Source organism: Lepidochelys kempii, chromosome 2 (genome assembly GCF_965140265.1).
Source record: "Lepidochelys kempii isolate rLepKem1 chromosome 2, rLepKem1.hap2, whole genome shotgun sequence".
NCBI lineage: Eukaryota > Metazoa > Chordata > Testudines > Cheloniidae > Lepidochelys > Lepidochelys kempii.
In genome coordinates, this window is record NC_133257.1 from 147,263,092 (window position 1) to 147,276,889 (window position 13,798).

The window sequence follows — 13,798 nt, forward strand, 5'->3', positions numbered from 1 at the left end:
GTGCAGGACACTGCACTTATCCTTATTGAACCTCATCAGATTCCTTTTGGCCCAATCTTCCAATTGGTCTAGGTCCTTCTGTATCCTATCCCTCCCCTCCAGCGTATCTACCACTCCTCCCAGTTTAGTATCATCCGCAAACTTGCTGAGAGTGCAATCCACACCATCCTCCAGATCATTTATGAAGATATTGAATAAAACCGGCCCCAGGACCGACCCTTGGGGCACTCCACTTGATACCGGCTGCCAACTAGACATGGAGCCATTGATCACTACCCGTTGAGCCCGACAATTTAGCCAGCTTTCTACCCACCTTATAGTGCATTCATCCAGCCCATACTTCCTTAACTTGCTGACAAGAATACTATGGGAGACCGTGTCAAAAGCTTTGCTAAAGTCAAGAAACAATACATCCACTGCTTTCCCTTCATCCACAGAACCAGTAATCTCATCATAAAAGGCGATTAGATTAGTCAGGCATGACCTTCCCTTGGTGAATCCATGCTGGCTGTTCCTGATCACTTTCCTCTCATGCAAGTGCTTCAGGATTGATTCTTTGAGGACCTGCTCCATGATTTTTCCAGGGTCAACAGTGTGCCCTTGTTGCCAAGAAGGCCAATGGCATTTTGGGATGTATAAGTAGGGACATTGCCAGCAGATCGAGGGATGTGATCGTTCCCCTCTATTCGACATTGGTGAGGCCTCATCTGGAGTACTATGTCCAGTTTTGGGCCCCACACTACAAGAAGGATGTGAAAAAATTGGAAAGCGTCCAGCAGAGGACAACGGAAATTATTAGGGGACTGGAACACATGACTTATGAGGACAGGCTGAGGGAACTGGGATTGTTTAGTCTGCGGAAGAGAAGAATGAGGGGGGATTTGATAGTTGCTTTCAACTACCTGAAAGGGGGTTCCAAAGAGGATGGATCTAGACTGTTCTCAGTGGTAGCAGATGACAGAACGAGGAGTAATGGTCTCAAGTTGCAGTGCGGGAGGTTTAGGTTGGATATTAGGAAAAAAGTTTTCACTAGGTGGGTGGTGAAGCACTAGAATGCTTTACCTAGGGAGGTGGTAGAATCTCCTTCCTTAGAGGTTTTTAAGGTCAGGCTTAACAGAGCCCTGGCTGGGATGATTTAGTTGGGGATTAGGTCCTGCTTTGAGCAGGGGGTTGGACTAGATGACCTCCTGAGGTCCCTTCCAACCCTTTTATTCTATGATTCTATGAAATCATCCCAGCCATGGCTTTGTCAAGCTGGGCCTTAAAAACCTCTGAGGATGGAGATTCCACCACCTCTCTAGGTAACCCAGTCCAGTGCTTCACTGCCCTCCTGGTGAAATAGTTTGTCTTAATATCCAAACTAGACCTCCCCTACTGCAACTTAAGACTATTGCTTTGTGTTCTGTCATCTGCCACCACTGAGAACAGCCTAGCTCCATCCTCTTTGGAACCACCCTTCAGGTAATTGAAGGCTGCTATCAAATCCCCCCTCACTCTTCTCTTCTGCAGACTAAATAAGCCTAGTTCTCTCAGCCTCTCCTCATAAGTCATGTACCCCAGCCCCCTAATAATTTTCATTGCCCTCCGCAAGACTCTCTCCAATTTGTCCACATCCTTTCTGTAGTGGAGGGCCCAAAACTGGACACAGTACTCCAGATGTGGCCTCATCAATGCCAAATAGAGGGGAGTAATCACTTTCCTCGATCTGCTGGCAACGCTCCTTCTAATGCAGCCCAATATGCTAAGCTTCTTGGCTACAAGGACACACTGTTGACTCATATCCAGCTTCTCGTACACTTTAATCCCAGGTCCTTTTCTGCAAAATTGCCGCTTATCCAGTTGGTCCCCAGCCTGAAGCGGTGCATGGGATTCTTCCTTTCTAGGTGCAGGACTCTGCACTTATCCTTGTTGAACCTCATCAGATTTCTTTTGGCCCAATCCTCCAGTTTGTCTAGGTCACTTTGGACCCAATCCCTACCTTCCAGCGTATCTACCTCTTCCCCCAGCTTAATGTCATCCGCAAACTTGCTGAGGGTGCAGATTACTGTAGTTAACTGTATCTAGAACTGAATGTGAAGATGATGCATAGGTTCTAGCTGGGACAGAAGGGTGTACTTGCCTGTTCTGTGGCTGAGGCTATTGTGAGCACATCAGGAACCAAATACATCCCCTGGCTCCTGGTCAGCTTTCAATGCCAATTTAAGTCATTGGCCCTAATTTTCAAAGTAATTAATGGATTGAGCCTCCGCTGTATCAAATACTTAAATTCAATCTGTGAACTTCTTGGGGCTGATGTTCTGTTGGAAACTGGGATTCACTGTATCTTTTGATTCAGCTGAGAAATTTTGAAGTTTTTGCTTAAGCTATGAGGTGCATAAATAGTTATTCTTGAAATGAATTCCATATTAGTCTTCTGACCGTTTGGTTATCTTTTGCTGTGGATTTTATTTCAAATTGGCAAGCTATTTAGGGGTGGGATCATTTCCTTCCAGTGACTGACAGGTCTGGTTTAGTCTTCAAACTGCAAATTAGGCTGGGGTCCCACTGTAATGGATCTATGGACCTTATTATCTGGAGAGAGGAAATTTTCAGAAAAACTCAGATACATTTTTGTGTCTGTTCAGTATTCTTCACATGAAGCAACTTGCTCTTTAGAGCTGGGCAAACTTTTTTCTCCAGTAGATGCATCTCTCTAAAGAGCGCCAAGTTCATGCACACGAGCACTATGTCTTTCATACAGTTTGGATCCATGCAGGCAATCATTATGAAGAACCACAGATGTGATGGGAAATGGCTAATTTTTGTTTTCCTTTTCCAAGCTAAATAACCTACAGAAGGTCAGTATACATAGTGAAAAATGAATTCGTTTAATTTTTCTCAGTTTAAAAAAAAAAAATCAGATTATACCAATAGGGAAATCTTGTGTTTAAAATGGTTTTTAACATAGTGCTCCTCAATTGTTCATCTTGTTAAATCACACCACATTAAATCACAAGTTTGATTCTATATATTTATATGAAAAGTGTTTAGCAAAGTGTCTATTTTTAATACTACTAGTATAAAAATTGTGGAACTGAAACTCTACAGGCCATAGATTTACTAAAATGAAAAGGCACAATTTTAGCCTTTTTTTAAAATATTTCAAAGCAATACATAACTTTAAGTTGCAAATCTTATAATGCACCTAATTCTTTTATTTTTTTAACATAAAATCTGTAACACGTCCATGAGAAATATTAAGGGAGGATGATTTGAAGGCAGTGTCTTGTGCCTGCAGCTCCGAACTCATGCAGAAGCCGCGGTGTGACCACTGATGTTCATATGACATATATATAAAGTACCAATATGTTAAAAGGTTTAATTTACAAATCATTTTTACATTTTCATTTTTGATAGATTTCATTCATACATGTGAAAATCTTTGCCATGAAGGAGAATGTGGACCATGCTCTCGTACATCAAATATTTACTGTAGGTGTGCCTTCAAAACAAAGGTAAAACTTTAAACACTAATCTCTAGTAACAAGCTCTCTTAAAAATTATCTGGGGGAAGGAGGCGCTATACACTGTAGTAGCAAGTAGTACTGCTAGATTTGTAGAACCAGTGGGAAATAGCTAGCTCAACATGCGGGTCATTTACTTATATGTTTCATCAAGTTCAGGAGTGTGCTTTTCAGTTTATATGTACATGATTTTATTCATTAATTTAGCTGTGGAAAATCCATCTTCTCCCACAAAACTACTACAATTCAGTTAATGTTACTTCCACCAAAAGCATTAGAAGTTAGAAGTATGTCATGTGCATGGTGATTTGATGTGGAATTTTGGAGAGTGGTGTTTGTGCTGTGGAACGTTGCTAGTGCTGCCATATTAATGCTGCTAGGGCTGCTGCTCTTGGAGCTCTGATTTTAGCTGCACTAGAACAAAATGCAGCATATTGATTCATTAGACCTCGGTCTTATTCCTAAAGAAAGACCACATGCTCAGTTTGGTGGCAAAGACACTCAACCAGGTTTGCTGTCAACAAAGTACAGTCCTAGTGCCACATAGGCGCTCAGTCATGGAATTAAACATGTATACCCCTTACAAGGTACTAGTTCAATCAACAGAACAGGATGCTATCTCCTAAACTAGTACAAAGATGCCCTGCATGACTTCTCTTTTCATATATTGATACAGACAAGTTACATATTACATTCCATATGCTTTTCATTATAATCCTGTACCTTGTACCTGTCAGTTGGAACAAAACGTCTTCATCCATTTTCCTGTCCTTCCCTCCTTACCTTATGAGGGGTCTGTGGGTCCATGAGTGTAGCATTTCCTAGAAATGTGTTTCTGCAGTTACTTGAGAACTCTGGGCATTTCTGTATCATCCTCTCAGGTCAGGAATGTGCTTTCTAATACCTAGTGTGTTGCCATTCTGCCAAGGCCTGGCATATGCTGGTTCACAGCCTTTGGCTCACACTGTTAGTTATGCCTAGGGCTCCCGCAAGGCTTACGGGGGGAGTCATTTGTTTAGCAGTCTCCATTTCTTCCTCACTCTATACATTTGTACAGTGATCCAGCAGATTGTCAGTTTGTATATTGCCAGTAACAGGCCAATTGTTTTATTATTATTGTGTGGAACCCGATCTTTGAAGCAATTTGATAGTGTTGGAGCCTTAATGAATGTGACATCCATGTGTTCATAGTAGTATCTTTGTATATCTGATGTTTCTGTGACTTTGCCGCCAAGGTCCAATATGGTCCCTGCAAACTTGCTTTCCTGATAAATGTTTGGGTGAAAGGCCTAGGATTATCTCTTACTGCTGTGAGTTCCAGCATAGCATCTTCTAGCTTTTGCAGCTCCTCAGAGAACTCGAGATCCCGTCCTTGAAAAGTAAGAGTGGTAAATCACCAATGTGATTGAAGTCTATCATGAAATACCACATGTCCTGAAAATGGCATTTTAAGAGCCTGAGACAAGGGCCATGTCCAGACAACACTCTCAAGTCCGCAATTTGAACCTATGGAAACATGTATAACAATACCTACAGCAAAACTTCCCCCTCCTGGGGGTATTACAGCTCACTCCATGTGAGCAGAAGCTGCTTTCACATCATCCTTATCGGACGTTCTGCTGCAGAGCAGCAACTTGGAGGTCTGTCCACATGTTCATAACACACTATGCTCTAACTCAAGCTGCAACTGTATACCAGCTTCCTTGCACTCTCTGCTAGTCAACCACGTGTGGAATAAACACAAGGACAATCACTCGAAGAAGAAATAGAGGGTACTTATTGTAACTGGAGGTTCTTCAAGATGTGTGGTCCCTAACTGTATTCCCCTACCTGCCCTCCATCCCCTCTGCTTTGGATTCTGTAAAAAGAGGAACAGGAGAGGCACTGATCCATACTGCCTCTTATACCCTCAGTCAGGAGCACGAGAGAAACTGTTGCGCATGTGAGCGTTAAGAGACACTGCTTTGAAGAATTTCTGGACTTGGGCACATGGCACACGTGTACCCACTTGTGGAATACAACGGATAGGGACCACACACTTTGAAAAATCTCCAGGTACAGTAAGTAACCTCCATTTACTCACCCTTTGCAGTAACTGTGGTTCTTCGAGCTCTGTCCCCCTGTTGATGATCACTACCTACCCTCCTTCCCCTCTGCTTCAGAGTTTCCTCTATGGAAGATTGTGGTAGAGAAGGAGTTGAGGGTAGTTTGCCTGCACAGACCTCTGTGTGGGGCACAAGAATGTATGGGACAGATGCACAGGCCAAGTGGATGCTCATAAAAATTTCCAATTGAAGTTGCATGGGGCGCGCACGGACGCGTGCAAACACCCACCCACCCACCCTCTGAAGTGGAGTACCTATGGGGGGCACATCTCAAAAAAGTAGTTTTTAACTGCACAGGGTGAGTTACCTCTCCTTATGTGTGTCATCTGTTATTGGCTGTGTGTGTGTGTGCTTGCTGTGTGCTGCTTTTGCTCTGGCCAGATAGCCTGTCCAGCAGGCTCCAGTCCAAGAAGACCACAGGCTCCATTCAGTAGCGAAGGAACTTGGCCAGGTTTATTGTCCACGAAGCACTGTCCTAGAGTCCTGGCTCAATGGTTACAGGTACGTTAACACATGTATGCCCATTACAATGGATTCAGCTCTGTCAACAGCGGGACTTTCTATTCCCCCCTCGGCTAAACATAACACCCTGTCTGTGACCCCTCTTTTATACACTGATACAAATAAATTACCTATTGCCCCTCTGATGTGGTTAGTTACCACCCTTTACATTGTACTTCTTGGTTTAATCAAAGCATCTCTATCCATCATCCTATGATCCTGACCGTATCTTTAAGAGGGGTCAGTAAGTCCCTGTACCATCTTCAGGGAGTGTGTTTACACCATAACCTTGTATTGGGGTTTTCTGGCACTACCCTTCTAGAATGTGCTTACATGACTACTTAGTTCCTAGGCGTGCTTGTGTTTTTGCAACGCCAGCCCTGTTCTTGCCAAGTTCATGTATTGGACGGTGAACCCGCAAGCCGGCATCTGCTTTATAACAGGGCAGGGCTTGACTTTTGTTTGGGCCTTAGGTCTTACACCAGGCCCTTATACCAGGCCTCATGTCTCAGGCTCTCTCTTTCTACTACATTCCCCCACTTTTTGCCTTTTTATGGGGAGGATATTTTAACCATTGTCACGGAAAAAGCATAATGCATGGACTGAAGATGTCCCAGTGGGCTAAACACTGTTATAGGGCCACCTTATTTTACCTTCTCCACATTCATTCCCCATCTGTTCATTGGTCTGCACATTCCCTCGTATGACTGGTGGACAGATTTTAAGTTCCAGTTATGTCTTAGTTCCTTATGGTGGGCCTGGGAATGTTAGCTCAGGAACTTTGAGGAATGTAATTTTATGTTTGAGATTTGGGCACACATACCCATATTATATATATGGGAATATATGTATAGTATCACAGAATATCAGGGTTGGAAGGGACCTCAGCAGATCATCCTGCTCAAAGCAGGACCAATCCACAATTAAATCATCCAACCAGTTTTTGCCCCATATCCCTAAATGGCCCCCTCAAGGATTGAACTCACAACCCTGGGTTTAGCAGGCCAATGCTCAAACCACTGAGGTATCCCTCCCCCCCGTGTACATGTGACACTGCCTCATATTTGAGCATCACAATCCTTTTCTAATCTGCTGTTGTCGTCTGGCCCTTTTACTTTGGTTCTGCAGATAGCAACACACTCATATTAGGGCAATTACAGTTACCATCTGTATTATCATTAGTAGTAGGATGAGTGTTTTGGAATACTGGGATAGGCATTATTTCAGGGTGTCCCACAGTGCTATGTATATAAGAAGTAAAACAGAAGTTTGGAGTAGACACATCACAAATGAGGCCTTTATATATAAATATTTTGTAATTAGTTACTAACTACATAATACTGTACATCCATGTTACAGGTTACCCTTACTGCTGATTGTCACCCTCTATTCCTGAGGGAATTCAGCACCAAAAAACTAAAAATTTCTGTGGACACTATTTTAAAATTCTGCATATTTTATTTGTCAAAATAACATAATATAATCACATGAGTTTCAATATTTTGGTAATTTTATTTCAAAATACTTGTCAGCAAGTATGTCTGTAACAATACAGACAAAAAAGATTCAGGAAATGTGTGTTTAACAAATAGATTCCTTACTAGGCATGTTAATACAGAACTTTGAGTAATTAATTTAAACTACAAAAAAGAAACTTATTTCCTGCACCCCTCAGAAGAAGTACAAAGGCTCGGGGGTCAGAGGTAATGGAGGAACTGAGGGAGAAGGAAGGAGCCTGGGAGTGAACCAGGAGGGTTGTTGGGTGTGGATAGGAGAAGTATGGAACATTTTCTTTTTGGAGGGATTGCTAGGGAGTTGGGAAACCCAACTATGTAGACCCTGGCTCTTCCATTCAGTCAGACACGTCTGTCCCTGTCCCTGAGTGGGCCTGCACCCACTGTTTCCCTGTGCCCCTCCATTCATCCCCTGATTCAATACTGTCACCCCACAAGCTCCTGTGCCCCTGATCCAGTCTGTCCCGCTCCCCCCACTAGCCCTTCTGAACCCCAGTCTGTGATCTCCCAGCAGCCCTGTGGGCCCCACTCTGCTTCCTAACCTGGCTCCACAGGCAGGCTGCTGTGATGAACGCAGCGGCTAGCTGTTACTGCTGGTCAGCTGGCTGTTCTGGTGCCACAGCGGCCTCTGGTGGGCGAAAGGTGGAACTGCAGCACTTTTTCAGCAGACTGTATTTTCGAGGGGGTAGGGGGGAAATTCTGCATCAGACACAAATTCTGCATGTTTGCAGTGGCATAGAATTCCCCCAGGAATAATCCTCTGATCAGCTTCTCTAGGCAGGAAACAGGAACAGCTAGTTTCTGTGTTCCATTGGTTGCATACCTCTGATACACCAGTAGTTGACGTAGATCCAGTTATTTCTTATAGATGCTGTCTTCCAGATAAACCTACTGAATGGACAGTAACCAATTTACCAAATATTGCTGTGTCAGAATTTAATTGTTAACCAGACACCGAACAAGAATGTTTTGAATAACCTGCTTCATTTAGGATGCAGTGTCACTGACCCCAAATTTTGACTGTTACTAACAGGGAATTTGTTTGCATAATTTGACATATTGCCAACTCATTACTGTTTTTGTTATACACCAGCAATGCCAATGCCAGCTAGCTGTTTGTTTCTAATGAGGTTAGGTGATTAAAAAAGGAAAATATTTCCTAATGAGTTGGTTATGGTAGTTACTATGTAACTTCCATAAACAGTACAAATAACTTCTTTGCTGGTTTGTTGTTTCCTTGCTTTGTTGTTGGCTGCCATTAGTTTAATTTTTACCTGTGTGTTGGTTAAACAGTTTAGCAATGGCGTTTACACAGTAGCTAAATTCATTCATATTTCAATGGTAAAGATTTAAAACCACCAGCACATGAACTCACTTTGCTTAATAATATACAATTTAAATGACAGTTAGACCTGGTCCAGCTAGTGGTATTTAGCTGATTGCGTACCTAATTGTCCATATATAGTAGACTGAGGTGTAGTTGGCTAGTCTGTTGTTTATAAAGCACTTCATTTTTCTTTTCTTGATGCCTGGGGGTTTCTTCACTGTGTACTGATGTCTTCTGGTGTCTTCAGTCAGTGGGATGCAACCATAAACAGCTTAAGTTGATTAACAGAATAAAGTTTTTACATTCCTCTTTTTTTCAGTAACCCAGATTTAATACACAGATTAACTTAGTGTGCATTATTAATTTTTTATATACTAAATATAGTGCTTAACTGCTGAAATAGATGTACACGATCTTCTGTGAGAGGGAGTACTGCTCTCCCCTGCTGAGCACTCTGTTTTAGCAAAGGAGTTAGTAACAGAATTTTTATCCAAGCTTTCTAGAGTTAATTTGCTTGTGATACCAATTCCACTTCTGCTAACTGTTTAGAAGCACAAACTTTAACCACCACTACTTCTCTTTAACATAACATTAAAGAAAGAGTGTAAACATTAAACCAAACTGAATTTTAAATGCTGGTCTATGAAAACACATTGAGAGTATTAAACTTTCATAACACTTAGATGTATTTGGGGAAAAAAAGGTGTTAATGTGTTGAAATTATTTGGTTAGCTTTAACATTTTGGAACATAACCAGACATAGTTTATATTGATATCTTTTTTACCATTTTTGCTATAACATTCTTATAACTATATTTTAATACTTAATAAAGGTGCAAAGAAGTTTATAAAAACCCAAACAAGAAATTGACATTTTGTTAATATTACTGTTGTTGAATTACTGGTGATGTTTCCCTTTACATTTTTTCCTTTGACTAAAAAATCCCCTTGTGATTACTAAAAGAGAATTATTTTTGTTTGCAATTGCATTATTTGTTGAGGCAGAAATATATGTACATATATTTATAACTGAGGCCTTTTTGAGCTTTTGCAAAAAAAATTAATTGGTTAATACTGTTACGATGGTTATACCCCAACCATAATATTAAAATAATGTAGTACCATTTATATTTTTAAAAAGTATAAAAGTGACTCTTGTTGTAACAAAATAAAAGAAAAAAGTGGTCACGTGACACACAGCACAGAGCAACATACAAGATATACAGGACAAAATTACAATTAAAACTGAATGGCACCAGAATTATATTTATAACTATACAAGATAAGGCATTAAGAACCTTAGGTATTAAAGCAATGCATTATAGAAAATAAACAGGTGAGTAAAAGAGTTAAAGATCTAACTAAGCAAGTTATTACCGTTTCATTTTAAACTTTTAATAAGAATTGATAAAAATTCATATGAAGTTATTTTCCCCCTTTGTTGTATTAGATTAATAAGTTAAGGCATTTTCCATTTCTTTATATTACTTTACTTTAAAAACTCTTCTATATGGAAATGTTTCAAATATTAGTCAGTGGTTAAAATTAGAAGCAGAGTCTGCATTTCTGTTGCTTGGCAACCATATCTTCAAGAAAATTAGGAGTAATTCCAGCTGTTGATTCCTGAAGAGTGTAAATAATTAATTTACTGGATTTATTTAAAGTAAAACTTTTACCTAATTTTCTCTGTTATTTTGTTCTGTTTTCAGTTGTTTTTGTCTTTTTTAGCAATGGTGATTTTTGGAATAACTATAACTTTTAACTTTTAAAACAGAGAGAGAAAGCAGAAGTGAGAAGAGGCGGGGAGTGCAGGGGAAGGGAGGGGGATACCTGAGCCAAGAGAGATTAACTCTATCAAATTATCTTAAAGTACAGGCAGCAGCAGTGAGTTTAGCAAACTGAGAGAGGATATAAGGGAAAACTTAACTGAAGTAAAAATATTTGAGAAAGAAGATTATATTATTAGCTCTGAGCTGAGGCTCCGTGGGTTAAAGCAGTTGGGAACCTGCACCCCTGGTTTTTATCCTGGCTCTGAGATGAGAGTAGGGGTCATTACTTGCTCTTGCAATATCTGAATTTGTTCCCCCAGTGTCTGTTGCTTTTGTCCTCATGCCAAATAGATTGCAAGAGTGCCCTTGCCTGCTACAGTTAACTGTTTTGGGGCAACTCTATGTATTAATGCATCAATTTTAGGTATTAAACTGCTCACTCTCAGTATTTCACTTTGAAATTCTTTTTTGTCCACTCCCCTATGATAAAGTCGCAGCTCCAGTTTCCTAATGTGCTCTGTGAACTGTTCCATTTTTTCTTTCATCTGATTTACCAATACAGTGAAAGTATTGTTTGCTACTTCTCCCTCCTGTGCACTTTTCCTGTTCTGACAAACACCAGTCTAGGACTCAGTTTAGCTTTTAGTGGAACCTGGCTTTTATCAGACAATGCAAGGGCCCGTGGCCAGTTTGGGTCATTCCCAGAGGCCCCATTGCAGCACCCATTCCAATCACTCCATGTTACATCTTTTAATTTTTCTCAGGCCACCTTTTTCCATTTCTGTTTCCATTCTTCAGGCACTATATAGGTACCCGAAACCCATTGCTGACCAATATTTATAACCGGGGATGGCACTTCTATTTTTTGAAGATTCTTTACAGCTATTTCCAACATTTTATTCTGTTCCTGTGCTTTCTGTAACGTATAATGTCTCTGAACTGCTTGCCACCCTGCTAGGAGAGCAGAAGCATTTCAGATCTCTGTTGCTTCTCTTGCTTCTTTTTTTTTTTTCTTCTGTTAGTTGCCCTGCCAATTTTGTGGCCTGTTGTGTACATTTCTTACTCTTATTATTTTCTAAGGCTATAGTCTTTGCCCAACCTTATAGATTCCATTCCATGTTTCTTCCCCCTATCTCTTTTAAATTCATATGGACCTCCTTTACTGGCAGTCCAACATGTCCATACCTTATGAAACTCATCAAAAACATTGTTGCAGGTGGTTTTGGGTACATGTCGTCAGTCGCCCCTCCCTCCGTGAAAGCAATGGCAGACAATCGTTTTGCGCCTTTTTTCTGTGCAGACACCATACCACGGCAAGCATGGAGCCTGCTCAGCTCACCGTCACCGCTGTTGTGTCCTGGGTGCTGCTGTTAGCAGACGGTGCAACTGCTAACCGCCATCATCCACCACTTCCGCTGCAACTCTACTCTCCTGCTCTTGTAAATGAGCTCAGTCTCAATAGCAAATTTCTCCATGTTGTCGACATCCACCGCTTCTGCTGCAACTCAGCTTTCCTGCAGATGCCAAACCACGGCAAGCAAGGAGCCCACTCAGTTCACCGGCACTGCTGCTGTTGTGAGCATTGTAAACACCTCACGTGTTATCCTGGAGTATATACATAACCGGGCTAAGAGACACCAGCACAAGGACGATTTTGATGAAGATATGGACACAGAAGTTCGTGAAAGGATGGGCTGTGGCAATTGGGACATCCATGGTGGCAGTAAGGCTGGTTGATACAGTGGAACGCCAATTCTGGGCCCGGGAAGCGAGCACAGACTTGTGGGACCGCGTAGTGTTGCAGGTATGGGATGATTCACAGTGGCTGTGAAACTTTCGCATGCGTAAGGCCACTTTCCTTGAACTCTGTGAGTTGCTTTTCCCCGCCCTAAAGCACAGGAATACCAAGATGAGAGCTGCCCTGACAGTTGAGAAGTGAGTGGCGATAGCCCTGTGGAAGCTTGCAATGCCAGACAGCTACCGGTCAGTCAGGAATCAATTTGGAGTGGGCAAGTCCACTGTGCAGGCTGCTGTGTGCAAGTAGCCAGTGCAATCATTGACGTTCTGTTATCAAGGGTAGTGACTCTGGGAAATGTGCAAGTCATGGTGGATGGCTTTGCTGCAGTGGGGTTCCCTAACTGTGGTGGGGTGATAGACGGAACGCATATCCCTATCTTGGCACCGGACTACCTTGCCAACCAGTACATAAACGGCAAGGGGTACTTCTCAATGGTGTTGCAAGCACTGGTGGACCACAAGGGACATTTCGCCAACATCAACATGGGATGGCCAGGAGAGGTGCATGATGCTTGCATATTTAGGAACTCCAGGCTGTTCAAGCAGCTGCAAGAAGGAACTTACTTCCCAGACCAGAAAATTACTGTTGGGGATGTTGAAATGCTAATAGTTATCCTTGGAGACCCAGCCTACTCATGAAGCCTTACACAGGCAACCTGGACAGTAGTAAGGAGCAATTCAACTATAGGCTGAGCAAGTGCAGAATGGTGGTAGAATGTGCCTTTGGACATTTAAAAACTTGCTGGTGCTGTTTGCTAACTAGGTCAGACCTCAGCACAAGCAACATTCCCATTGTTATTGCTGCTTGCTGTATGCTCCGTCATATCTGTGAGAGTAAGGGGGAGACGATTATGGCGGGGTGGGAGGTTGAGGCAAATCGTCTGGCATCCGATTTTGAGCAGCCAGACACCAGGGTGATTAGAAGAGCACAGCTAGGCGCACTGCACATCAGAGAGGCTTTGAAAACCAGTTTCATGACTGGCCAGGCTACGGGTGCAACCATTGTGTGTGTTTCTCCTTAATGCAAACCCGCTCCCCTTAGTTGATTTTAATTCCCTGTAACCAAACCACTGTCCCTCCCCCTTTCGAAATAAAGTAACTATTGTTTTGAAACCATGCATTCTTTCTTTATTAATAAAATAAAAAAGTGAGTTAACTGACAAGGTAGCCTGGGTGGGGTGGGAGGGAAGGACAAGGCCACATTGCTTTTTGTAGCCACGCTACAAATCAAACTGTTTGAATGACAGCCTTCTGTTGCTTGGGCCATCCTCTGGAGTGCAGT

General features: G+C 42.0%; 1 protein-coding gene across 5 annotated transcripts in view; it reads left to right on the top strand.

Moving 5' to 3' along the window:
- Window positions 1–13,798, top strand: part of NFX1 (nuclear transcription factor, X-box binding 1) — a 238,251-nt gene that overhangs the window by 98,896 nt on the left and 125,557 nt on the right. For all 5 annotated transcript variants that reach the window (XR_012157390.1, XM_073332429.1, XM_073332430.1 and 2 more), the window contains one exon: window positions 3,397–3,494. Coding sequence is in view for 4 of the 5 variants with exons in the window: in XM_073332429.1 (XP_073188530.1) it covers window positions 3,397–3,494 (98 nt within the window). In the remaining variant the exon portion in view is untranslated. The remainder of the gene's footprint in view (window positions 1–3,396; window positions 3,495–13,798) is intronic.